The 27,102-nt window shown below is 31.0% G+C and overlaps 1 protein-coding gene across 5 annotated transcripts; it reads right to left on the reverse strand.

The window, feature by feature from the left end:
- kar (monocarboxylate transporter 10-like protein kar) lies at positions 1 to 26,784 on the reverse strand. Of its 5 annotated transcripts, none has more exons than XM_018458969.1 (9): positions 26,555 to 26,784; positions 7,042 to 7,583; positions 5,433 to 5,584; positions 5,065 to 5,338; positions 4,554 to 4,686; positions 3,624 to 3,789; positions 3,240 to 3,486; positions 2,447 to 2,593; positions 1 to 521 (listed from the first exon to the last, which is right to left on the reverse strand). In XM_018458969.1, exons 2-9 carry the CDS (start codon positions 7,523 to 7,525, stop codon positions 262 to 264), a joined length of 1,863 nt encoding a protein of 620 aa, XP_018314471.1. In that variant the 5' UTR covers positions 7,526 to 7,583; positions 26,555 to 26,784; the 3' UTR covers positions 1 to 261. The 5 variants fall into 5 exon arrangements, with proteins under 5 accessions (XP_018314471.1, XP_018314473.1, XP_018314469.1 ...); XM_018458971.1 differs by lacking the exon at positions 26,555 to 26,784 and adding an exon at positions 23,654 to 23,863 and having other exon boundaries at positions 7,042 to 7,570; XM_018458967.1 differs by lacking the exon at positions 26,555 to 26,784 and adding an exon at positions 23,654 to 23,863.
- Between the last annotated feature and the right edge of the window lie 318 nt (positions 26,785 to 27,102).

Consider the following 27,102-nt stretch of genomic DNA (forward strand, 5'->3'; position numbering starts at 1 on the left):
AAAAAGGAACCATATTTCTTAATAGATTTCGTCTTTATTTTCATTTAGACTATGTTCAGATTCCCACCCGCGAGTGTCACCCAGGTATCACTTTATTCTTTTTGTCTATCGAACGTTAAACAAGGATGGCAAAACATCTGGGGAGCAACCGGATTGAAATCTGAACACACTCTTGCAGATGAATAACGAACAATGAAATTCTTCAGAGCAAAGAATTTGCTATGAATGCAAATTTAAAACATGTAAAACATTGATGATTTACTAATTATAAGAAAAATTTATGTTCGGACATCGTGAAATCCTCTCTCCATAAAGTAATGGTTCACTTTCCAAATATCTGCAGTAATTGGAGTAGCTATTGCATGCTGAACAGTTTTGTAATTTAACCGGTTGTTTGACACGATAGCACTGACGAGACGGTGGCAGGGATTTGCACATTGTACTATATTTCTCTTGCACTCCTGATTTGCATGTTTGCTCGATTATGACCGCCGGTGAAAAATCACTATTCTTCATTCTTGCTGCAAATTTAATAATTTTAAAGTACAATATATACTTAAATATCAATAAGTATAGGACAGAGTATATTCTAGTCTAAAAATAAATGCTATACAAAACTCTAAAGAGCCTAACAGTATAAGTATAGTGAAACCTTGGTGAAAATTTTTCTCATAATTTTTATACGAATTGGAACATTTTTTAGAAATACTCAGAAATATTCGGAAAGTTTACATCTTCTCTCAGAATTTTTCATATAAGTGAATTCTGAAATATTCTGAAATTTGTCATCCCATAATTTAAAAAAAATATTTTTTAATTTTTTAGATTTTATAACATTTCATCAGAAATTATATTTACAAAAACTTTTAGAAATTTTACGATATTTCATAAGTAACATATATGAAAAATTCTGAAAAAAGATGTAGATTTTCTGAGAAGTGTTCCAATTCATATAAAAAATGTGAGAAAATTATAAAATTATATAAGAGAAATTCTGAAAAATTATATAAAAATTCTGAAAATATAAAAAAATTAACGAGAAAACGTAAATTTAATTTTTTTCCATGTGGCCCACCTTTTTAAAAAATTTAAAAAAAATTTTGTAGAAAGTTGAACAGAGATTCACGTGCAATTTTTTTTAAGATAGATCAATATAATCAGGGTGAAAAAAATATTTAAAAGTTATTTTCATTTTTTTAGAATCGAAATTCGCATAAAAAAAGAATAAAAAAATATCCTCATTGATATCGAGATGTAATTGATTTTTCAGAATTTTTTCAAAATTTTATTTGATTTTTTACTAATTGTAAGTTAAAATCGGAAAATTGTAAAAAAATCGTTTTTTCGCTCTAAAAATTTAATATATAAACATTTTTTTATTGTATTATATAAGTTACCTTAGAAAAAAAGGTTAACTCAAAAAGCCGTGGGGGCATTTTCATCATATTTATTCCACTAAGCCCTTTAACAGTAATATCTTGTTATGTGATACATACATTACGTCAAATCATTTTCGAAATAAAAACATTTAAGACTCATGAAGATTAAACTTTGCTTTAGCATTCATTACGGCACAATTATAGTAAAAGGCTCATTCAAAAAATACGTTCGTTAAAATTGTGGATTTTCAACCACCTCTCCCATCTTCGTAACACTTGGTAAGATGGTACAGAAACGATGACCCTCCTCCCCTCCCAAGTTCTAAAGAACCATTCGTCTGTGGCGGACGCGTCTCGGATCGAGTACTACTATTCGGTCTATTTTTGAAAGTTTGACCGACTTTGACTGAGCCTAGAAACACACATAGCCAAACCCTGCGGATTTGGACGACTCATCCATTCGCCCTCACACGCATTCGACGTCGTAGATGCAGGCACCCGGTGTCCGGGTGGGCTACGCCATTTTCGCATTGCATCATTATTTTGATGATCTGATTTTCGTGATCTGGCCGTATTGTCTCCCTATTATTTATGGAGGCAGGAGCCAATAAATAAGAAAAAGAAGAAGAGAAAAGAAGAAGAAGAGAAGATGACTCTCTCCTAAAGTGAACGTACAAAATAAAGCTCCCCTTTTGCTTTCTTTGCGGGACCATTAAAAGAAAAAAAAAATCTCATTAGATTTTTTGTTTGACTCGCTGATCAAAATACCAAGAGCGTTGATAAAAATAAAGGCCATATCCGCTAATGCATGGTAAAAAAGAACGTACGTGAGTGCTGCTGATATAAAAAAATATTATGATATATAGTTAAAAATTTATTCAATCATATGGGTAATTTAAATGAATAAACAGCGGTACAATATTGAACGTTCGCGTTTCCTTTAACTCCTCTACCCCTTTCATTCACTTGCGTAACACTTTCGGTGATTCCCCCTCCTACTAAGCGAACGTATTTTTTGAATGGCTTCAAATAAAATTGATAACATACAGATACCTGGTTTTACCGACCATTTTGACAATCTGTTTTGCTTGGGATATTCTCAGAATCGTTTAAACTTCCCTCATTATTTTCTTTAACGCATCTTATTAAGAACATCGTCAACGCTCCTATTATTGGAGGAACGCCAGCTAATAAGAAAGGTAGATCGTAGGTACCTGGGAACAAATAATCTAAGTTATCGTTTACAGGTTCGGGAAAACGGTACATGTTTACTTTTGGGAATGCTTCTCTGATGATTCTGATTTTGACATATGTGGTCATGATACCTTGAATGACCTCTAATAGGTTTTAGCTATCACTCATTATTCGTTGAAAAATTATTAACGAAATAAGTTTAAGATCTAACGTCGCATTTCTGCTATACACATATAATATTAAGTAATATTCTATACCTTTTCCTGTATAGGAATGTTTAACTTTTCATGCGAAGCGGGGATCCACCCCACTTCCCCTTGCTTAGGGGCGCACGAGTGTCCACTGCTTCGCGTGGAAAGTCGAACGCCTCTAGGCAAGGGGGAAGTGGGGTTGATCTCACTTCGCGTTGAAAGACATAAGCAGGAAAGAGAAATATTGTATGCAATAGAAATAAGACATTGTTTTTTAAATCTTTTTTTGTTAATAACTTTTTACTAATGACAAGCGATGGCTAAAACTTGTTGGAGGTCACTCAGAGTTATGACCTGGATCAACACATCAAGGTTAACATCAAGGTCATCGGACAAGTATCCCCTAAAGTGAATATTTATTACATATTATAATAAAATATTTGCAGTGTGAATCCTGCATTATAAAAATCATTACCAGTATGATCGTATAGGAGGCCTGCGATTGGTGGACCAACCGTTAAAGGTATAGAACACATCCCCAGAAGAAAGCCTATGGCCTGAGTTGCGCCGCTACGGCCGCAAATATCGAACGCGATCGGACCAAGTAACGATATGAAGCATCCATCGAACAGCCCCATCCCCAACGAAATGATGAGGAGCATGAGGAAGGATTTAGTTACTGGAAGGAGCATCGTGAGGATGCCGATACTCACAAATGATATCTGAAAAAAAATAGTTCTTCATTTTTTTGTATTAAGATTTTAGCAAAAGAAAGAAAAGTGCCAAGGTATTTTATTTTATAAAAAAAAAGAATTTTAAACATATCGTTAGAAGCTCGAAGGTCTTATCGAGTACTCACTTGCTGCAAGAATATTCGGTTTACTTTCGGTAGGTCGGCGATGTAGCCAAAAATCAAACGGCCAATACCGGAGGTGATACCAATACACATGACCGGCAACTTGCTATCGGAGTCTTTGAACGTCATAGTCACGAACTTTCCTATGTGAACGTATGGAACGAAGTATCTAAAATAATAATAGAGTTTCTTTATTTCTATAAAAATGAAATAAAACAGAATTCGTATGGAAAAAGTTCAATTTTTTTTATTCAAATAAGAAAGAGGTGCTAGATATAATCAGGCGAAATCTCTAATTGAGATAATCAAAGACATTGGTAGTACTTTTTAGAAAATACACTTTATTCATGTTTATGCACACGCGTCTTAACAAAAAGTGAACTGGCGAAGGTCGCTCCCAGCTGATTGTTCCTAAAAACCGATCTGCGCGTGCAACCGCGCCCCTTTTTCTATGGACTAATCGGGGCTTTCCCCTCGCATTCGATCGCGAACAAAAGCGCCAAGAGCGTTAACAAGGCACTAGAGATGTAGGTATTCTCATTCGCCATTTTGGTTCCACTTGATTGATAGATTATAGTACGATTAGTGACAAAAACGTAGTGACAAAGTAAATGTAAATTGCAATTTCAAGATGCCTTGCTGCGTTGCAATAAATTGTAGCAGCATTAATAGACCACCATTCCAAAGAAAGAAAATTATAAATTATACAAAGTAATCAGACGATGATCAGTTTGCAATTATAATGATTTATTGAGATCATCTATTTGAATTCGATTTTTGTAACGGGGATTTATTGAAATCGTCTATTTTGGTTTAATTAATCTTCACTATATTTATGTTATGAACCAAGATAACCATTGTATTGTATTTTATCCATAATCGTTAGTTTTCCGGGCTATTGTAAGTATAATTATGCACAAACAACCGACTTACCCAAAAAGAGCGAGAGGAATAGAAATAGCCCATACGACGTATCGTTTTTTCTTCCAGATAGATACGTTTACGAATTCTTTTAGATGATTTCGTAGAGATTTCTTTTTGTGCGATTTGTCTCCTTGAGATGTTACTGAAAAGAAAGTGCTTGTTAATATGTCTCTGTCTAAAAGTACCGACCCGGCCTCAATAACTTTGACCTTGACATATATTGTTAAGGTCATAATCTTGAATGACTTTCAACAGGTTTTAGCCGTCGCTCGTTATTCGTTAAAAAGTTATTAACAAATAAGTTTTAAAAAATAACGTCTTAAAAAAAATCTGAGATATTTTTGAAAAAGTTATTTTAAAAAATTATATTGAAATAAAATTATACAGAAATTGTGAAAAATTTTTTAATTTATATAGAAATTCTGAATAATTCTGCACAAAATTCTACGAAAAATTCTAAGGAAAATTTGTTCTAGAGATGTACGTAACTTACATAAATGCAGTTTCAAAAAAAACTTACGTGGAATTGGCTTAAAAAGAATTGCGCAAGCCATGACGATAGCTGTGAGTACGGCCAAGCTCCTCAGTGTTCCTTCTAGGCCTAAACGCAATATCAGGACCTCCATTAGAGATGGCAATAGTGTCGTAAATATTGAGCTCCCGGCTGTGACAATGCCGTTCACCAGCCCCAGATATTTTTTGAAGTAGTGACCCAATATCGCTAGACTAGGGGTATAAGCAAGACTTGCACCAAGCCCGTACATAACACCATACGTTAAAAAGAGCAATTCCACCTGACAGACACATATAACGGTAATGTGTACAATTCCGAAACAAATTTGAATAGAGATTACAATTATTAGAAGTATCTCTTTTATCTTCCGTTACCTTGGCCGTCAGCAGCGAGGAAAGAAGCAGGCCAACGGATGCAATTACACCTCCCACGAAGGTAGTTGTTTGGATGCCGAATTTATCCGTTAATATACCGGCGACCGGAGACAGAAAGAATGTAGTTCCAATAGTTAGCGAACCTACTAAAGCTGAAACAATTTCGCCAAGTTATCTTATGAATAATAAAATACAGAATCGATTCTTTTTGTAAAATGGGAGGCATTGTTTATTTCTTTTAATTTCAAAATTTCGTTATTTGCTGTTTTATTATATCTTAATTAATATTCTCAATATTTATATTTTTTATATCTGTAATTAAATTTCATGTAATTAAATAGGTTAAAATTCTGTCAAATAAATATCAGGCCTCGAGTACAATAGGCATTTTCATCGTTTCATAAAAAATAATAAAGAGATCATTAAAAATCTCTCTGGGATAATAAACATGCATATATCAATAATAGGCAAGTTAATTACTCTGAATGAGAGAGTTGAATCGATCGAATGCATGTTATAAATTAACAGCGCATCTAGGTTAACAATTTATGAATTATATTTCTCTTTTCATTATGAGGATCGATGATTAAGTTGATGAAGCAGCATCAACAAGAGAGTAGCATGAATTAGCTTCTATTACTATAAATGACTGTCTAATTGTCGTACAATTTAGATTCTAGGTATTTAAGGGCTCTGTCTATATAAACAATCACTCTCGTGACTTTTAATTTATGTGTCGTTCAGATAATTCCATTAGATAATTCCATGAGTCATTGTGTTCCTGTTATTAATATTTAAAGAAAAGAGTTAATTCCTTTATTTAATTCTTCTTGAAACACTTGAAACACTCAGCATTCCCTTACAAATTTAGCAATTCAATACCTAGTGTTTAAACAGCATGAATATGTGTACATTTTTATATCACTTTTTTTATTATTCGGAGAAATTCTTTTGATTGAACACCTGCTTAAGGTGGTTCTTTAGTAAATCGAGTTGCCATAGAAATGTCTAATTTTTTTATATAATGGAGTTGAAGTACTGAAATTGATGTATATTCAATTCTACGGTAGGTTAACGATACAATAAGAGAGAAAAAACTTTCTCATATAAAAATATGTTGTGATCAAACGACTGTATCATAATATTATCATTATTGAAGCTAATTAAAGCAAATAAATTTTATGATAGTGATGTAAATGCGACCATACTGTGTGATCTTTTTAATTTTTAAATTTGTAAATGCGGCTATATTTTGATTCTTTGTAATTTTTAATTTTTTACCTTGTTTAATTTTTAATTTGTAAATTGTGCTGAAGATGACTGAAATCTAGAGCCGAAACATTCATTTTATGTTACATTACATTTATTAATTTTAAAATCGACATTGTTGATTTGCGCACTACTCCTCGCGCTGACTCCTATAGTCCATATTTTTGTTATTTGTTTATAAATTTTATGTTTTCCAAGATATTACAACAGAATATCAAATCGATAAAACATGCTTACGATAATTATTTCTTACAAAATTAAAAAGTAAAATTAATGTGCCAATATTATCTCTTTCACAGTTAATATCGCAGAAAAGTTTCGCCAACTTCTATCAGTTTACCTGCTTTGGAAGAAACTTCGGTTTCGCCGGCTTCTATCAGTCGTTTTTGTAGCTCCTGATAGATGAGGGAATACGAGTTGATGATGCTGAAGAGTACACCGTTGATTGTGAAGCTACCGATCATAATCATCCAGGCCCTGAGACCACCATCAGGTGGCTCGATGATTGTATTTGTCGGCTCGTTTGCGTGGTTTTCGTCATCAAAATCTCCTTTTCGGCACATCACGCTACCATCCGCCACGGCATTCTCCATTTTATGTAGTCTCCTTAGCTTCCCGATCGGTGCATCAATCGTTACTGCCGCGCTCTCGGCCAGAAGGGGATTGCCTGAATCGAAATTATCGAGGTCGGCCTGAACATGACTTGACGTGCCGATTGGATCATCTGCAGTTGTGCGATTGATTATTCGGATCGATCCGGTAGCGTTATCTTCTAGTCCGAAGCCGCTAATGTCCCCATTACCGGCTTCTTCACCGATCGCCATTGTTATCGTCGGTTATCTGTGTTGATTGGCTCGTTGAAGAAATAACTGTAAAACTAAACTGTAAAATAACCGTAAAATTAAACTGTAAAAATAAACAAAAAAATATTTTATTTCGAATTTTATACGCTAAAGTGCACAAAAAATTATGTAATTTGCAACTACATGTCTTTTTTAAAAAGCTATGTACTTTCTTTACAACAATTCATTCATCGCATTATCCTGTGCATAAAAGTATATTAAGATACAGTTCCAAAAAATAAATAATTTACAAGATATTCTATATTTCATGTCAAACTGTGCTAGAATAAAATATAAAATATCTTGAACACAGTAAAAAAATTTGTATATTTGTGTTGGAAACGGTCCACTCACGTTTGTGTTAACAGTTTGTGTTGAACTCTTTAATATAACAAGTAACATAAAAATAATGTATTTTAAAACGTAAATTCTAAGACAAATGAATAAAATACGTGTTAATCGAATCGAATTCATGCCCAAGCTTTACCCTGCTACTTTTATATGCGAAATAATCAAAGGAATCACTTATTATGTAAAAAAAAATTCATAATTCCATTTTTAAAAGTGGCGATATCATTCATATGACCTTAAAGAATTGAGTAGAGGAAGGTGGGATAAGATGGACCGTGGGGTAAAATGGTTCATTTACTAAATATTATTAGTAACTACCTCTATTTTCTGAATAAACATAAAATCAGCTTCCTTTTTGATGCTTTTTAACTACTAAAACGTTAAGTCGTTATATCATACGACAATCATAAGTTATTTATAAAGAAATGTCAAATTCTTTCAAATAGATCACGTGATCTAATTTCGTAGTGTTACATTTTAAGTGGCTAAGGTTGCCAAATTTAATATTTTTAACAAAAATGACAAGTGTAACGTGTGAGATGTTGTGAGCTTATGAGAGACTATCGAACGGATAAACATGTTTATACAAAGAATTAATTAATAAATGAAGTATGTAAATGAATGTATATAAATGAAATTAATGTTTTATTTAAAATTTTTTCTTCGTCTAAAATCTAATATCGTTCTAATCGAATTCATGTCCAAAATTAACTTTATATTCTGGAACAATAGAATGTTAGTTTCTGTTTAGTTCTTATGTTCATATTCTCGTTTTTAATAAATGTCCGGTTTGGCTTACGTATGAGGTCGTTATCACTGCAATCAATTCTGTACGACATTTGAGTGCAAGAGAGTAGATAAATTCTCTTTTTGTACTCTAATAAAAGTATTCAATTTGTTGAGGCCAGTGTCCGCCATGCATATTGTAGGTTGTTTTAAAAAATCTTTTAAATTTTTCAGAGATACAGGCATGGTATAAGAATATAAAGTATTCCATTGTTACATAATGGCGGCAGACTAAATCAGAACCACCAATCAAATGCTTGCAAAGTGGAATGCACATGGTAGCAATCAGGTTCCTTTTTACAATTTGGGATAACGTTTTGATTGGTCAAAGAGCAGTCACATGTTCAAGATGACTGCGCATTCTTGAGAATAGAATACCTTATATCATGATTACAAGTATATGTATAAGGTATATCCCCGTATAAGTAGCCACTCCTTTTTTATATCATAGACTAATAGAAATAAATCTAACAAATATAATATCAAATTAACTAAACTCCATTGCACAGTGATTACTTAGAAAAATTATCAATGTTAGAGAAAGGAGAGGTACGCACAATTTTTGCGCATAAAGTAAATATTACGATATAATAAAAGTTATAGCGTTCGTTCTAACGAATACAACGATGTATGACATAACAAAATTGTTCAAATTATGTAAATTATTTCAGTTTAAAATTTTGCGGGCGACTAATACCTTTTCAACTTCGGTCCTGCGTTGTCGCTAACTTCCGACTGTCGCATTGAAGATTAACGTGTTAACATGTTGTCATCTGATCAATGCGAGAGTTAGCCACACCGCAGAGCTGAAACTGAAAAGGTAGTTGGTCGTCCGCAAAACTTTAAACCGAAATAACTTGTATAATTTGAAAAAAAAATGCCTATAATGATCATACACTGGCTATTCCTGTGTGTTTCTTTATTTTTATTATATAGATTACTATAAACGTTTCGACACTATGTTTAGATAATTTTCAATACAATTTAGTAAGTAACGGATTTACAGAATTTCATCATTAGAGAATAAAGTCGCAAATAAATCGTCCAAAATGTAACGCGTAGAATTCATGTAGTCATTCATATAATACAGCAAAACGTTGTCAAATACAATGTAATATAGAAATATCCCGTCGAGCACAGTTGGGCAAAACTGTAATTCAATTAACAATTACAATTTACAATGTAATGCTTAATTCAATTAGTAATTACATTTCGTAATTAAATTAAGAATTACATTATGAATTGTAATTGTTAATTGAATTACAGTTTTGTCCAACTCTACCGTCGAGTTTATTTGAATATATCTTAAAGGAATTACAATAAATAGTGAGTTAAAGTAATAGATTAATAGAATATATAACGATATAAAATATAAAATTGAAATATAAGTATAAATATAAAAGTATAATATAGGAACTTACATTAAATCATCATAGTTGTGGTATTACTGAATGCTGTGAGTGTGCGAGTTATATATTGAAGCTAACACTAGACTAAACTAACTCTCGATGTATAGCACATGTCTCACTAAACTAACTCTTGATTACATAGCACATGTCTGACGAACTAATGACATGTCGTTTAAGAGAGGAAACATCAAGACGTCGACAAAAACTCTAGATGGACAGAGTCAAGAGATTCGGTATCTCTTTGTAAATTTAAACCAGCAGTAATCCGCCATCATATTTTCACGTCCCATCTATCTCCCTAGTATCTTCATTCATTACTGGTCACTAAGAAGGGACACAAAAAAGAAAGTGAACTGAATAAAAAAAGCAATTTGAAGACAAAAAAATACGATTATACAAAGAAGTGAGTAGAAAGGAGTAGCATTAATGAATTCTCTCTCTACTTTCACTCATTCTCGATCTTGCCTTAGCTAGCTGGATCACCCCAGATATTGTCTTAGCTGGTTTTTTTTACGTGATTGGTTGATTGGTTCTTAAACTTTTTTGTTAGAGCTTTTGAGTCTAGTTAGATATTAATTTTATGATTTGTGTAATATAATTTATACAATTTTGGACCATTTGGTACACCGTGTATCTCAGAAATTTGACATGATACAAATTTTCCGACAGCGGATTTTGTTTTAGAACGTTAAAATATGTAGAAAATAAGTGGTCTTCTTTCAAGAATAGAACCTTTATTTTTTTGAGGTCCTGTATAATGATTCCAAAGATAATGAATAGACATTGAAGATGCTTTCCAAAAAAGTTAATAGATACATTTAAAAAATCTAACAATAAAAGATATACACAAAACGCAAAAAAAATGTAAAAAAGAAAAATATAAAAAAAGATAAAAAATAATGAAATGATTACTAGTCCTCGCCGTTGTCTCTGGATTTGACTGAGAGGAGTCAAGTAGATCATTTTCATCGGATGAAGCAAATAATGACCAGCTTTCTAGTATCCCCCATTTTTTCAGAATTTTTTTTAATTCGAATTTTTCCTTAATTCTACTTTAGCAGTGCGCAATAAAAGACGTCGAAAGATAGCGTATTAATTTTATTGTACGAAATATATTAAAACGTAGTAACTTTAATCGAGCACAAACATTTTGGCCATTTTGAATTCGTTATCATTGTTTTTATTTAATCAATAGATTCGTAGTCAACTTGCCTTACAGAGTACGCTCAGATTTATTTTTTTTGAAATAAAAATTTTTGAAATAAAAAATTTGATTGCTGCAATCCTACATATAAGGGCCACCACAAAACGATATAGGATCTAAGCACAAAGATAAGTCGTACTTGTAGGTTGACCAAAACCTACGCATTGTGCGTTGACCTATGACTATGATTCACGTTTCACAACTCAGTTACGACCATCTTTATGCTGAAGTCCATAAGCTGCATAAGCATAGCAGAAAGGCAGGGTTGGCAAGTAATGCGTTATTTGTAACGTCGTTATCGTTATAAGTTACTTTTTTCGGTAACGATTGGGTAACGACGTTACATTTTTTTCTGAGTAACGTTCATGGTAACGCAGTTACATTTTTGGGGTAATGGTAACGATTTCACTAGTTACTTTTATCGTTATTTTATTTCTATTTACATAAAAATTTTAATCGTAATTAGAGCGTATATACAGTTATCAGTTTTTGAGTTTTATTCCTCTACTAAAAAATAGAATTCTGACATTCTTTTTGTATTTACCGCAGGAATTTATCTAATTACGCATATAATAGCGTTTTTCATTGGCAGAACTAGCATTCAGTGTTCACATCGCGGTCTAATATGATACTTTAATATTGTTAAATTTGTTATTCTTAGATACAGTCGATTATAACCATGCACAGACACGCTCAAAACTATCCGTTTATGATTTTTTTAATGTTATGTGGTGTTACTACAGTACGCCATCTTATAACGTATTATTACGTTCTACATTCTGTTGTATATAAATCAACTTCGTATTTGATATTCATACATTTAAATGCACAATATACCTCCTATATATTACATACGTATTATATACGTATTTCGACTTGAATATGCACAATATATCTGCTACATGTTACATGCGTATTAAATACGTATTTCGACTTGGATATTTCATATTCATTGCGTTAATTATGTATTTAATACATTATATTTGATATGAAATGAAACACAATGTAAATGCAATATAGATACGTATTTAATATATATTTGCAATGAAAGGTGTTGATAAGGTTCCGCAGGGGGCCCAAAAATCGGACTTTTCTTCTTTTAATGGCATATTATACATCTGCAGACAGGAAGAGTGTAACTATTTTTTTGGAACGTGCCAAGATGAATCTTGTCTGAAAAAAATTTTTCGAGAGTTCATCGCACTGGAAGATGCGCAATGACATATTTACTGTCTCATTTGCTACTACACAAAAGTCCGCGATGCGAGCTTGATAATTGTCTTTGAAGCCGGATGATGTAGTTTCAAAGACTGCGACTTAACCGTTTAACTGATGATTTGACACATCGATGTAAGATAGGACCTCGTGTGTGTGTGTGTCGCGTGAGGAACATTTCGCTTCCTGAACGGTCTACTTACGTACCGATCGAACGTTCGCGATCAAAGTCGAAGTGAATGATAATAAAACTGTTGTGATATAGCACGATAAAAATATAGCATGATACAGCTTTCTTCTCTTATGTGTCGCATGTGATTTACATACTATTATATATATATATATATCTCACATTGCAAATCTTGATAATGATCAAAACAGCGAAATATCAAGTTTATAATCATCATATCGGGAACGAAGTAACTTAATAGAAACTGATGACTCTCATTATTGATTAATACAATTATCACAATGTTGGTCTTTTTTTATGAGAAAGTAGAGAATCTCTATTCAAATGCCATGAAAGATGCAATATACGACTGTCATTCTATAAAATTATTAAACAGTATAATATAATTATTTTTCTATGATAAAAATGCAAGTATTTCTATTACGAGTAAATTATTAATGGACTGACTGTCACATCATTCATATACAGGGTGTCTCGCAATTAATGACAAAGCGCTCTTGTTTAGATAGAACGGACTAAACTGAGTCGAAGTCCTCTACCATTTTGTAATTTTTGCGGGACGTTCTGTATAAATAATATTCAACTTTATAATAAACTTCCAGGAAGTTAAAGATGTTTTTATTATTTATTATTTTCGCCGTGAAACATTACTATATCTTGTAATATTTTAATTGAAAATAATGCTTTATGGCAAAGAAAAGTAAATTATAAAAAAAAACGCGTTGTGGTTTACTTGGATTTCGCTACGAAACCAAGTATCATTCATACGTGAACAACGTTTACATGTCATTCATATTTGATAACCAATATGTTAAGCAGAAATTCTACTTAAAAAAATAACTTGACTTTTTTTTTACATTTTCAATATAAAGAAAAACTACAGACTATTACTTTACAATGAATATTAAATCCGTATTTCCTTCATTCCTAAAAACTGAATTTTTACGTTCTTAAAAACAAAAAGTGTTTAATTATTTCAGTTGTATATTGTCTGTCAACAATATATAGGTTAGTAAACTTTTATTGCAATGTAATCACATCAAGTCGAAATCACTGTCGTTCGCGAAATATAAATTCAAATTCTTTCGCACATCATGACCAAAGTACATACGTTTAATTCGTAATTTTAATAAAGTTTATAAACGATTTATCTGTAATTTACCTTAACAAAGTAATTGTGTCAAAATAATTTCGGATTTTATTTTGCTATTCTGACAAAGCAAATGCTACTTTGACAGATGTTTTATGCAATAATTAATGCAATTCACTTAAAAAACTGGAATAACAACATATATATATATATTGTTTGCTGAGATAGTGAGATATGTCGGCTCACATTACAAAAATTCTTTGCACAATATTTGATTCCTCTCTTCTGGATCGAACGATCTATCGTAACCCTCCGGTGTTTTTTGTTTCGTACAACGCATGATTGTAGACACTTAGACAGACAGAAAACAGACATCCTGAAGGCCTACTCTATAAATCTTTACGAAAGTTTTGTTATTATTATTATTATAATGCTGTTGCGCAGTAAGGAACGGACTCTGTTCTTATATACTCTGCCAGAGTAATATTTTCTCGTAAAGGGATTATAGACCATCTTAACAACCTAAAAATCATTAATAACTTAAGAATTTTTGGCAAAACAATGGAAGTAATGAAAAGTTTATTTTAAGGTTTTTGTATTAGTACAATTCTTATTTACGAATATAAAATCGTATATTAATTTTTTTTTTAATTGAGCAAAATTAATGGCGAAGTTAGAGCCGTTTCACTGACTGCCCATTTATCAAATCGGCGTTGCGGGGTTCTGCCACTTGGTTAAACATGGAACAAAAAACTAAACATTTTTATTTTCTACAGAACACATTTACTGAAGAAATACATATTTCAAAATATTGATTTTTATGAAAATGAACATTTTATATATTAATTTATTAAAGGAAAAACGTTAAATTCATAATAAAAAAGAAATAGATTAGAATAAATTGTCGATTTTAGATGTAAAATCATCATTTTATTTATAAAAGGATAATATTAGAGATGATACACAGTAATTCCTGGTGGATCCGTCACATAGCATATTATTTAATCTCATTACATTATCCCTCCTTTTTCCTTTCTTTTATATTACCACTATCTCAATCTCTCTCACTCACAATCAAGAATGTTAAGATTTTGACATCTTCAGCTGGGCGCGTTTTAGAATTTTCTAATTAAGATTAATGTTAGAGATAATCGCGTGGTGCTTTACACAGGTAAATTTGGTATATACTTTCATTTCACGATCTTGTATGTTGCATAATATGATAACAGAGTCTAACAAACACAATTCATCGTTTGATTAGAAATTGGAACTCCTGTGTTACACAAAGTTCACATTTATTAATAAAAACTAGAACGAGGCGATTGTGTACAGGATTGCGATTTGATCACAATTATAGCCTGCGCGATCTTATTTTATAATGGACAAGTTTCAAATTGTAAATAATTTATTGATTCAGATACATTTTAATAGTTGTAATTTTAATTTTAGCGATATTATTAACGACATACACTGATGATGACATAATTATGGTGTTGAAACTACTTGAAACGTATGATCTTTTGTAATGAACTTTGAATAGAACTGTTGCGCGAAAAAGCTCTATGTTTGGGTATTTTGCTCTTTATTTACTATTTAATAAACACAATTTTAAAAATCTATGCATGTCACATATTTATTAAAAATGCTTAAGATATTATATTTATGATAATGGATTATTTTTATTTAATAATAGTCTTAATATGTAAATAATAAGGGTTATTACAACTTTTATCAAACGTCCGATTATTTACTTTAAATCTATTTCAATGTATTGTATTAAAATCAGTTCATATTAAATTGAGTAGTATGGCTTGTATAATCTTATCATCATTTTGAAAATTCGTAACCTCATAAATATTATTATTTAATTATATTTATATAATGAGATTTATGAGATTGTTGATCTGTCATAAAGATTTTGAATTTTGAAATTATATAATTATAATGTCATATTCCAAATTGTCATATTTCAATATTTTCAAAAATCTTTCAATCTATATAAATTTCATTTTTATATAGATTATTTTAGTATTCTAAAAAAGTCAACATTACAGATAAAGAAGATTCTTAATTCATTATTATTACTATTATTTTATTTTGTTAATTATTATGAATTAAAATATCACAGTAAATTAGTGCTAATTTCAATATCACATATGTGTATATAATTTTGTTATCCTATGATACAAAATAATAAAAACTTTTGGCCAATTTTTTGAATTCAGACCACTGTGTGCAGTTTCTTCCGCTTGTCTTTATTTAAGGATATAGTCATAGTCTAATCTCGGTTCCTATCGCAAAACGAGCCTGCATAGGCATCGCTTTCTGTTAAACGTTTATATTAATAGCCCACAACAATTCAATAATTCATCGATATTTCATCGATCACACGCTTCTTTCTGAGCTTCTTAAAAAGCTGAAGCTAAAACAAATATATAAATTACTTTTTCTCCTTGCACAGATCTCGGCGCAACGCGGCACAAACTAAAAGCATGGCAGAAAACGCAGTAAAGCATATCATTTATATATAGATTAGAGAGGGTTCTTCGTTATCAAAACGATAGCCTTAATGTAAGGTCTCCACTATCGGAACTTAGACCAGCACACATAAACGTATACATTTCAATTTCGTATTGTACAGGAAAAGGAAAGGCGAGTTATCTTCGTAGTTTGCTAAAGTTATTGTTTTCATTTGATCGGGATATTATTAGAAAACCAGATAGTACAGCAAATCATTATAATTTCAAAAAAAGATTTATCTTTATTAATCAGCGTAATCTGTTTAAAATAAATAAATTAATAAATGAAATAGGCTCACTAGATTAAATCTATTACAATAAAAAATGTTAATAATGCTGATAACAACACAGGATGTTCGAGTGTAAATTATAAAATCATTTATTAGAAAAGTGAATATACTATACAGGGTGTTTCCAAATTAAATGGCAAAACTTCGGGAGCGTGTAGAGGAGTAAAAAACTAAGAAAAAAAGTCCTATAGACATATGCTCGTTTTTGCTCCGTTTCAGAGAAATCGAAAAAAAATGTTTACATTTCTTGCCATATCTAGCACCGACATATTTGATTACATTTTCCACTTTCTGTTATGAATTTGTCAGTCGCTCTTTGAAAGCCTTTAACAGTAGATGAATTTTGTCTTTTGCAATATGCCGCGTACGTATTCTAATAGTGAATATGCTGATATGGTTTTTGTATACGGTTTCTGCAACGGTAATGCTTTAAAGGCGGTGCGAGAATATGCACGACGATTTCCAAACAGAAGAGTGCCAAACCGAAGAGTGTTTATGTTGACATTTAATAGATTGCGAGAGACTGGAACATTTTCAATTCGACAAGAAAACAACCGATTTCAAGCAGCGTTACGAAGAGATTTGCAGGCAGGGAATCGTATTTTACAACATTTTGACAATCATCCTGAGACCAGCGTTCGGAATGCGTCGGCTGTATTGGGAGTGTCACCACAAACAATTTGGCGAACTGTAAAAGGAGATAATCGCTATCCCTACCACATTCAAAAAGTGCAAAATTTATTACCTCAAGATCATTGGAACAGATTGAACTTTTGTAACTGGTACCTTCAGACATGCCACAATGATATTTTATTTCCATCTAAAATAATGTGGTCAGATGAGGCAACATTTACCAGAGGTGGAATAATTAATCAAAGGAATTATGGGCTCATCAAAATCCCAGGTCTGTTAGAGAATACAAATTTCAGCAAGAGTTTTCTGTTAATGTCTGGCTTGGAATTTGGAACGACGTTTTAGTGGGACCGTTTTTTTTACCTGCAAGATTAAATGGGGACCGTTTTCTAAATTTCTTGGAGAATGAATTTTCTGACTATTTAGAAAACATCCCATTACAACAACGTACTGAAATGTGGTTTCAATTAGATGGATGCCCTGCTCATTACAGCAGAGTCGCTAGAACCTGGTTAGATAGAAAATTCCCACAACGATGGATTGGACGTGGAGGAGCAGTACATTGGGCAACTCGTTCGCCCGACTTAACGCCATTAGATTTCTATGCATGGGGTACTCTGAAGCAAGAAGTTTATTCTTCGCCTATTCAATCAGAGCAACATTTGAGAAATCGTATCGTAGCTGCAGCGAACAGAATATCGCAAGAACAGTGCCTGGCTGCTACAAGAGCCGTGTTTGACAGATGCAATGCTTGTATTGCTGCAAGAGGTGCACATTTCGAACAAAATCTTCATTAAAAAGTTTATAAATAAAATAATTAAAATAATAAATTAAATATATTTTTTTCTTTTTTCGTGATTTCCTGCGAAACAAAGCAAAAAGGAGCATATGTCTATAGGACTTTTTTTCTTAGTTTTTTACTCCTCTACACGCTCCCGAAGTTTTGCCATTTAATTTGGAAACACCCTGTATATACGTTTCAACCCTCTTCAGTACAATAACACGGAACATTGAAAACGTAAACAAAATTAATATAGCAAAATATTCGGAAAAAACGCATTAAAGAGAGAATGCTCTAATACATGAGTTAATGGTCAATCTATTGAATGTCCTAAACTTGTCGAAACTTGATCATCAAATTGTCCGATTGCTATATAAAATTACAATATTTATATATTGTTATAATGTCGGAGAATCATAAATTTATGAAAATTAATAACACTTATACGAAGTCAAACAAATTGTGCTAACCATGTGTGAGCAACCATATTATTATTAAATTGTGCGATTTACTATTTAAAACAAATATGAGAAGATTGGTCAATATTGATTTTTTTAAAAAAGAGGAAACATTAAAAAAAAACAAGTTAATTTGAACTTACATAACAAAAAGAAGAACGAGATTTCTCACAGAGATGCTGATGGTTCGAGCGATAGACACACATTGAGTAACAAAATATATCGCACATAGTACCAAAAAACAAAACAAAGAGAAGGAAGACAGCCATTTGTACGATTTTGCATAACAGATTTTAACATATTGTCTGCTTAGCAAATTATGTTTTATAGGAACAGTAGAAATTACAGCAAAGTTTTCATTATTATATTGTATAAGTATATTCTTTTTTAAAATAACATCTATAAAAAAATTTTCTTAGAGAGAAAAATGATCTTATTTAAAAAGATCTAAAGTAATTGGACCCTATGACCTAGTATTCAATATGACTTATACGCTGTTTGTGTATAATTACACTAATTACACGATGAACTCAACAGACACCACTGATAAGTCGTACAGGCTGTCGATCGGACTCGATTGCATCAATTTATTGCTCAGCTATTCATTTTGTTGTTAGTAAAATAAAATGCAGAACAAGATCATGATATAATATTTTGTAGATAAGTAATTGCTTTCTATGACTACCAAGAGATGGTTATTAATATTTGTAGTGCACATTTGTAGGTCTGCACTTATACTTTACACTGTTAGAAATGTGACCACAAGCATCCTTTACATGTAAATTTTCGACTGTAACAACACTAAATAATCTAATTTTTTCGTATAACGTTTATATCCTATATTTTTGATCGCATTAATATAACACTTTTATTATATTAGTACTTTATTATTATTTTAAATTATACACTTATTTTTTATTGTTATGATATACTGAAGATGACCTAATTTTGGCCAAAATATTTATGATTAATTGTTTTTTATATACATATTTTAAATATAATATAACGACTGCGCCAAAAAGATCCTGCGCATGACTTGAATGCTTCTTTTCTTTATTTTGTTTATATAGTAATTATTTTCTTCTTTATTTATATAGAACCAGTATGACATAGGCATACTGAATGTTTTACATACATCAATTGTAATGTTTTTTTTTGTTACTTTTATTATTCCAGACTATTCTAATCAAAATATAAGAAAGCCAAGACTATTTTAATTCACTTGCTAAACTTATGTCTACATCGCGGAGATAAGTAAATAAGTAGATAAGTAAATAAGTAGATAAGTTAATCGTTTGGAAAATAGGATTTTGTGTATTTTGAAAGTGCGTCTAGATCATCTAGCTGAACCTCGAACAATAATTTCGATAAGTATTTGTTACACGGCTCGGTAAAAAATAATGAAATACTCACGATCTAAAGTTCGGCTTAATATTCGATTTGATAATCTAGACTTTTCATGTTAAAAAACATCAATATGTTAATAAACTTATAATATTATAAAAATGACATTGTGTGAATCACTTTATTTTCTATTTCTCTAACATTTTTTATGAAAAGGGGATAATATATATTTAGGCTATATTGGGTACCCAATACATATATCCAATATGACTTAATGCTATTTTTTCTTAGAATTTTCATTGCACACATATAAATATTTGAAAGTGTTTTTTATTTAAATTTTTTTTTAATGTTCAAAAGTGTTTCCTCTTTTAAATCTAACCATCAATTTTCAATTTTGGACTTCGAAAAAAATTAGAAAAAAATTGCAAAGCTTAGGTTGTCCAATTACGTGTAATCGATTAATAACTTTAACAGATTAACAGTTAAAAGTTATTAATAATATTATAAAAATAAATAAATTATAGTTTAATTGCGTTTATAAGTCTGAAAACCCAATTCGGCACACAGTGTGAATGACTACAAATATGATATATATACATGTACATATACATATAGTATATAATAATTCAGATTGAATTATTTAAACATTAAAGATCTAGCTTTGACCGTTAGAGCCATTACTTCTATTCCTTATTGTTGAATAAAAATAAATGTCACTTAACGTAAAATTTTGAATGATGTAAATGGCTAGATAACAACGTAAAATAAACATTTATTACAAATGACTATCATGGCAGTCAATATGTTAATTCGTTTCACGTTTCAATTTAGAACCTAAAATGGATTCTCGCGTGTCGCTAAGCCATTGTTGCATCAGACACATTTGATGTACATGGGACGGAATGATCATATAAAAGATTCAGTATCCCAAATACTGGCAATCTGATTTTAAATGCTTTTTTGAATATATAAATTATATGTATTTTATAATTTATCTATAATTTTATTTAAATTTTGAAAATGTCTACTTATAAGTAAAATTAAATACAATTTTACTTATAATATGATTTATATATTCGAAAAACATTTAAAATCAGATTGCCAGTATTTGGGGCACTGTCAGTAATTGAGTCTTTTACCCCAGTAGTGTAACGAAATAGGGCCATAAAACAGAAAAACTTAAGCAAGTTTAAATAAGATGTAAGTAATAAGGAAATCAATATGTTTTGGACTTGCTACTGCTTATGTTATAGCCTTTACTATGGCGGCGTTCGGAAACGTCGCTCGGATGCCTCCGATGCCTCGGATTTATCATCTGTCCTCGTTTAACATTTAATGTTAAAGAAGGACAGATGACGAATCCGAGACATCGGAGGCATCTGAGCGATGTTTCCGAACGTAGCCTATGATTGATCAATTTGCTTGTTTGTTTAATATCTAAGTTTTTTTGTGTGCTATGGCTTATTACACCATGATATATACAAAAATGTAAGACAATAAGATGTCGCAGTAAACAGTAAGTGGGAAAAATGTAGCAGTAAACAGTAAGCGAATCGGCCAATTAATAGACAACGTAAAGTTATTGCTTTACGTACTCCATTGTGGTTAGCTAATTCACTTACTGTTTACTGTTACATTTTTCTCTGTGTTTCTGTCTATATTTGTGCGTGACTATTTGAAGATCTTTTTTCATGTTCTTATCCAGGTAAGATGTTCATAGAATAAGAGGAGACCTCACGAATATCATCTCCGTGTTATTTTGCGATAATGCTGGTTTGCGTTTTGTGTAATTCAAGCTTACGTGCTCCTCTCCCCTCCCAATCGCGTGTACGATTACAGTCCAGTTTTAAGATATTTCAAAATGATGAAATTATGAAAAAAATTACATTACATTAAATTATTCTAAATCACATTTAAAAGAATTAATTTAGAATTCTGTTACTATTTTAGTTCATAATAATAAAAATAATAACAAATAAAATGAATAAAGTATAAAAATATGTTGTTCAATAAAAACAATGTTATGAACGTAACTTTTAGATATATGTAATGCTTAGTTTGTTTAAAGAATAAATATTAATATATTTGTAACAATTACTCAAGTACATCTTTAAAAGGAATTGTACTAGAGTTCAGTTTTTATTTTTAATTGTTAAACCAATCGCGGATTCCATAACTTGTCGTGACAATAGTCGCGGCACGCCATAAATCCTCAAAAATGAAATCAGAATTCTGAAAATTATAAAATCCCAGTTTCTTCCTGTAGGTGTTGTTCGTTGGACACGGGAATTTCGTTTCTACAGGATTAAAGAGCAAGATTTTCATACGAAAATCACGCGAAAATGTAAACGGTAATCGCTACGTAGAAAAATAAACATGGTTAAAATTAATAATAAAAATAACATTACAATATATTATTGTTTAACTAATGTTTAATAATAAAGCACGAATTAAAATGCACATATTTAAGTCAAATAATAAATTAATCAAATGAATATGTAATAAAACGATAAAGTTTATGTTTTGAAAGTACATCATATAATTAGCATCGTATTAGCGCCATTGCTATAGATAATAACGAAATGATTACAGAGTAATCGATATATTACAAAGGAAAAAATAAAAAAAATTCCTGGCCAAAACTAAAACTGGCATAAACATACATTTATTTTATTTCTTTTAATTTTGGCCAGGAATTTTTTTATCTTTTCCTTTGTAGTACGGCGCTAATACGATGCTAATTATATGATGATGTACTTTTAAAACATAAACTTTATCGTTTTATTACATATTCATTTGATTAATTTGTTATTTGATTTAAATATGTGCATTTTAATTCGAATGCCAACATGCATTTATTTTACTTTTTTTAGTTTTGGCCAGGAATTTTTTAAATCTTTTCTTTTGTAGTATATCGATCCAGCTATCGGAAGTTGGATCGGAGTTGTTTTTAGAAATTCAGGATATTAAAATATAATATATATAATATATATATATATATATATATAAACGTCGGCCCCTCTCGGAAATACGATTTTCGCGTGAATTCTATGTTCCCTCTCTCTTTTTTCTTTATGAAAATTATCATCTTAAGACGACAATCCTTAATTACCAACCTTGTCGATCAATCGATGGACTTAATTGAATTTATTTGGCATAAGTAAACTGAAGATTGAGTAAAACCGACTTGAAAAAATTTAACGAACAATAAATCCGCGCGAGTCAACACGTCAAGAAAGAAAAAGGCTGGCGAGTAAAAATGAGATTTGTTTCTAATAGTTAAAAGGCCTTCGTTATAAATTATACTTTGTAAAATAAAACAAATATACAATGTGTTTAGTTAAAATGTACGCACTCAATTATTTTTCTGAGTAATAGTTATAAAAAAATTAGTAAAAACAAAAATGATTTTATTTAAAAAGATTTATACATTTAATGAAAGTTTAAATCTTAAATTATTTTTTTTAATGACTAACGATACGTTTATTTTTTAAGAGAATAATATATCTATTTTATTACAGCTTTATAAAATATTTCTAATAAAAACATGTTTATTAATCTTTATTTATAATATTGCTAAAACTACTAAGATTAATAAATATTGTTATTGTAGAGATATTTTCTTATTAGATGTTCGGGAGAAAAAAAGAGAAACGATGAAAAGTAAAATTTAAAAAACAAAAACAGGTACAACAGAAATAATGAATTTCTCTGTCCATTCTATTTTTCTCTCCAACATCCGATTATGCATCTATTTTATTTCAAGAGAATATGATACAGTACGTCTACAGAGAACAGAGCTACGACTGGAGAAACGACGCGTTTGTTATATCATACCGACTTAAACGATCCTCCAGCACGTGGCAAGCATCATGCTTCTGGCGATTGGCAAACTTCCCGGAATCGCAACAGTTTCAAAGGGAGAGAAACACGATAGTCAAAGAAAAGGGAGAGAAGAAAACGAAAGAGGAGAGGGGAGCACGAGATATCAACATCAGACTGTTCTACTTCGGTGATAAGCAAGCCGATCGCGACGTCGTCGGCGCCCGGCGGTCGGACGTAAACTAAAAAGGCGAATGGAAACGAGACGCCTGTCTCGGCGGGACGTCGACGGGACAGACCAAAAAGTTCCAAGCTCTAAAGTACGCGGCACTAGGCGCCGATGATGCGTATAAAAACGTGTTAAAGGGATCCTAAAGACGTCTGTTTTACCGATACAACGCTTAATTTTTGTATAATTATTTTTTTCTTTTATAAATTTGAAAATCTGTTTCCAGGATTTTTTAAAGTAGTATTAAAATACGCACACAAAAAGAAAAAACACGTACGTGTGTATTCAATGATTCGTCTCCATCTTTCAGAGGACTCGCGTTTTCTGTCTGGTATCTTGGTAAAAAAATTATATTTAATTAAACGTGTAAAAATATATATAAAAATATTTATTTTGCAATATTTGAAAATCTTTTTTTTTTTTTTTTGAGATAAGATTATTTTTCTAAATTTAAAAGTATTGCGTTCGCACCGAAATATTGTTCTCGAGCCACAGAGCTTCATCGAATTCGCGAGCGTGCGTCAAGATTGATTATGTTTAGAACAGTTTAACTAACTGCTAAAGAATTTAGTATAATAGAGTATTCAAAACTTAAGACTATAATGCTCATACGATGACATTTCCCGGTAAAAAATTTATCATGAATATGTATAATTATGTATAAATAAACATACGTAAACATGTATAAATATTCATAAACATATATAATTTTGTATGAAATATGTCCATACATGTTCATACATCCTTTTTTCTCTTAAAATTACTTTCTCGTAAAATTACTTTTTAGTATAATAGAAATAATAATATCAATGTGAAAACATTAAAATAATTAAAAAGGTAATTTTCGCACTATTTGTTTTAGAAAAAATTAAGTTCGAAAAAATGTAAAAAAATTTATGTATAATTATATATAAAATTATACATACTTGTGTATATATATGAGCAATTTTTTTTCATTTTTCCAAACTTGTTTTTTTCTAAAAACGAGCAATGCGAAAATTATCCCTTTAATTATTTTTAATGTTTTCACATTACCATAATATTATTTCTATTACACTAAAAAGTAATTTTACAAAAAAAAGGGATGTATGAATACGTATGGATATATTTCATATATGTACACTGAAAAAAAAGATCGGCTGCTGCAGCAAATTAGATGGTTAAATATGGAATAGCATTTTTAATTGGCTGCTGCAACCAATTAAAAATGCTATGCCATATTTTACTATCTAATTTGCTGCAGTAATCAATCTTTTTTTCCGTGTATAATTAAATAGAATGATCATTCTCAAGGATATTTTTTCAGTACTTACATGTGAAAATTTTAAGAAAGTGGGATTATAAGGGCTCATCAGGAATAATGTCAAAATTCGGTTATATTAAGATCGTGTCTTAAGATACATGGAAGAATTGATTTTAAAATCGTGTATTTAAAAAGAACTATTCGTCATTGCAAAACAATTCTTAAATAAAAAAGACATGAGGTCTATTTAAAGAATCAATTTGACTCAATATAAATCAAATCCTTGTGGGGCTAAAAAATAAACTTATTGTTACTTCTTCTTTGCTATTTGCAAATTATTCATGTCGAAGAAATGAACTAAAATAGGTGCAATGTACGAGTTAATTTGTCGAACTATAAATTGTCGAAATTAATGCACAAGTCATATTTTCGGTAAAAATTATCAGAAATTGTAAGATGATGTAATACTCAGACCGAAGCGAGAAGACGTTCATCTCGGCCGGGCCATCTTATATGAATGATAAAATTCGATAAAGAACAGAAACCCAGACTAGGTGTTTATAATTACTAGATAATATTATAGAAAAATGATATAAAGTCTTTAGTGACCATAAAGTCTTTCTTACCTACAATTATCGGCAAAAATAAAAAGCCACCTTATCTATAAAACTGGTTTGCTTCAAGTTAAAAAAAATATTTGTTATAAATTTTGGTAATTATCGATAATAGTTGAAGCTTGGGCTAGAAAATAATTTTATTTTTTAGCAAGATAATGACTTGAAATGCACAGTAAAAAAGAGTCAAACTTTTATCTGTTTCTACTACATCGAATAACTCGAATAGCCTTCATAGTCTTCAAATTTATTTAAACACTGAAGATCTGTGGGAAATTTTGGATAATAAGATTGATAAATGCAGAATAACTAATAAGAACTCCTTATTTTGAAACACTATAACTAGCATGGGAAAATCTGGACACACATTTGAAGAATTTAATTAAAAATATTCCAAAGAGATTTGAAAAAGTTGTGTTAAGGCTAAAGGAAGTTATATTAACTATTAATTAGAGAATTATATTGTTTTCTAAAATTAAAATATATTATCCTTTTTATTTTGTCACACTTAAATATATCTTTTAGAAATAAATATAGCATTACACATTTCTATCACATTACAAATAATGAAATTAATTCTTTTTTAAATTAAAATCGTTTAATTAATGAATAAATTTTAAATTTTAGTACAAAAAGTTTACAACATAAATATTTGTTCAAACTTTACGAAGCAAATCAATTTTATAGATAAGGTGGCTTTTTTTTTACCGATCACTGTAAATCAGTATTCTGTAACTGAAAGACGATCGGCCGAGAAATTCGAGCACCTCTCATCGCATCCATCTAATTGTAAATATAAATCCAGCTAATCGACCTATTGACTGACTGACCTACTTATTGGAGCGCATGAACATCTGTGGAAATCATACATGAGTTGCCCGACGATACAATCGATTTACCACGGAGGCTTAATCTCCACACAAGATTTGCAGTTTTCGACGCCGCAAAAAACTCCGCGGTCATCTCGGCCTTAATCGATGACTGGTCGTGACGTGTCATTGACGCAGGGATCAACGATAATGCGCCAGCCGGCCGAGTGACATACGACATACTGACATGCGCCAACATGCGCCAACATGCGCCGGCAAGGTGAAAATTCTGCCTTGCGTGTTTCGTTCCGCGTTTGACATTTTTCTGCTTCTCCTCCTTTTCTTCTTTTGAAATCGATGTTCGATCTCCAGGGATCCACGGCATTGCGGTTTATCAGTTTATAGGATTTACCGTTCGGGAAATACGCCTCGAGTGTATCGATGATTTACTGGTAACATCTCGCAATCTCGCATGGAGAATGTAAATACGAGAGACGGTGAGGAGAGACGCTGCGCACAATGAAAGTCATATGTTGGATTCACACTGCATCCGATTTTCGTCGTACGAC

The sequence above is a fragment of the Mycetomoellerius zeteki genome, unplaced genomic scaffold (genome assembly GCF_001594055.1).
Source record: "Mycetomoellerius zeteki isolate Tzet28-1 unplaced genomic scaffold, Tzet1.0 scaffold79, whole genome shotgun sequence".
In the NCBI taxonomy this organism is placed as follows: Eukaryota; Metazoa; Arthropoda; class Insecta; order Hymenoptera; family Formicidae; genus Mycetomoellerius; species Mycetomoellerius zeteki.

What these genes read in the sequence shown, in the direction of transcription:
- kar (XM_018458969.1), bottom strand. Translation starts at nt 7,525, where the DNA reads ATGGCGATCGGTGAAGAAGCCGGTAATGGGGACATTAGCGGCTTCGGA. An exon ending in CGAAGTTTCTTCCAAAGCAG is followed by an intron (nt 5,585 to 7,041) that starts GTAAACTGATAG and finishes AAATTGTTTCAG; the next exon opens with CTTTAGTAGGTTCGCTAACT. An exon ending in ATTCCTCTCGCTCTTTTTGG is followed by an intron (nt 3,790 to 4,553) that starts GTAAGTCGGTTG and finishes TTATTATTTTAG; the next exon opens with ATACTTCGTTCCATACGTTC.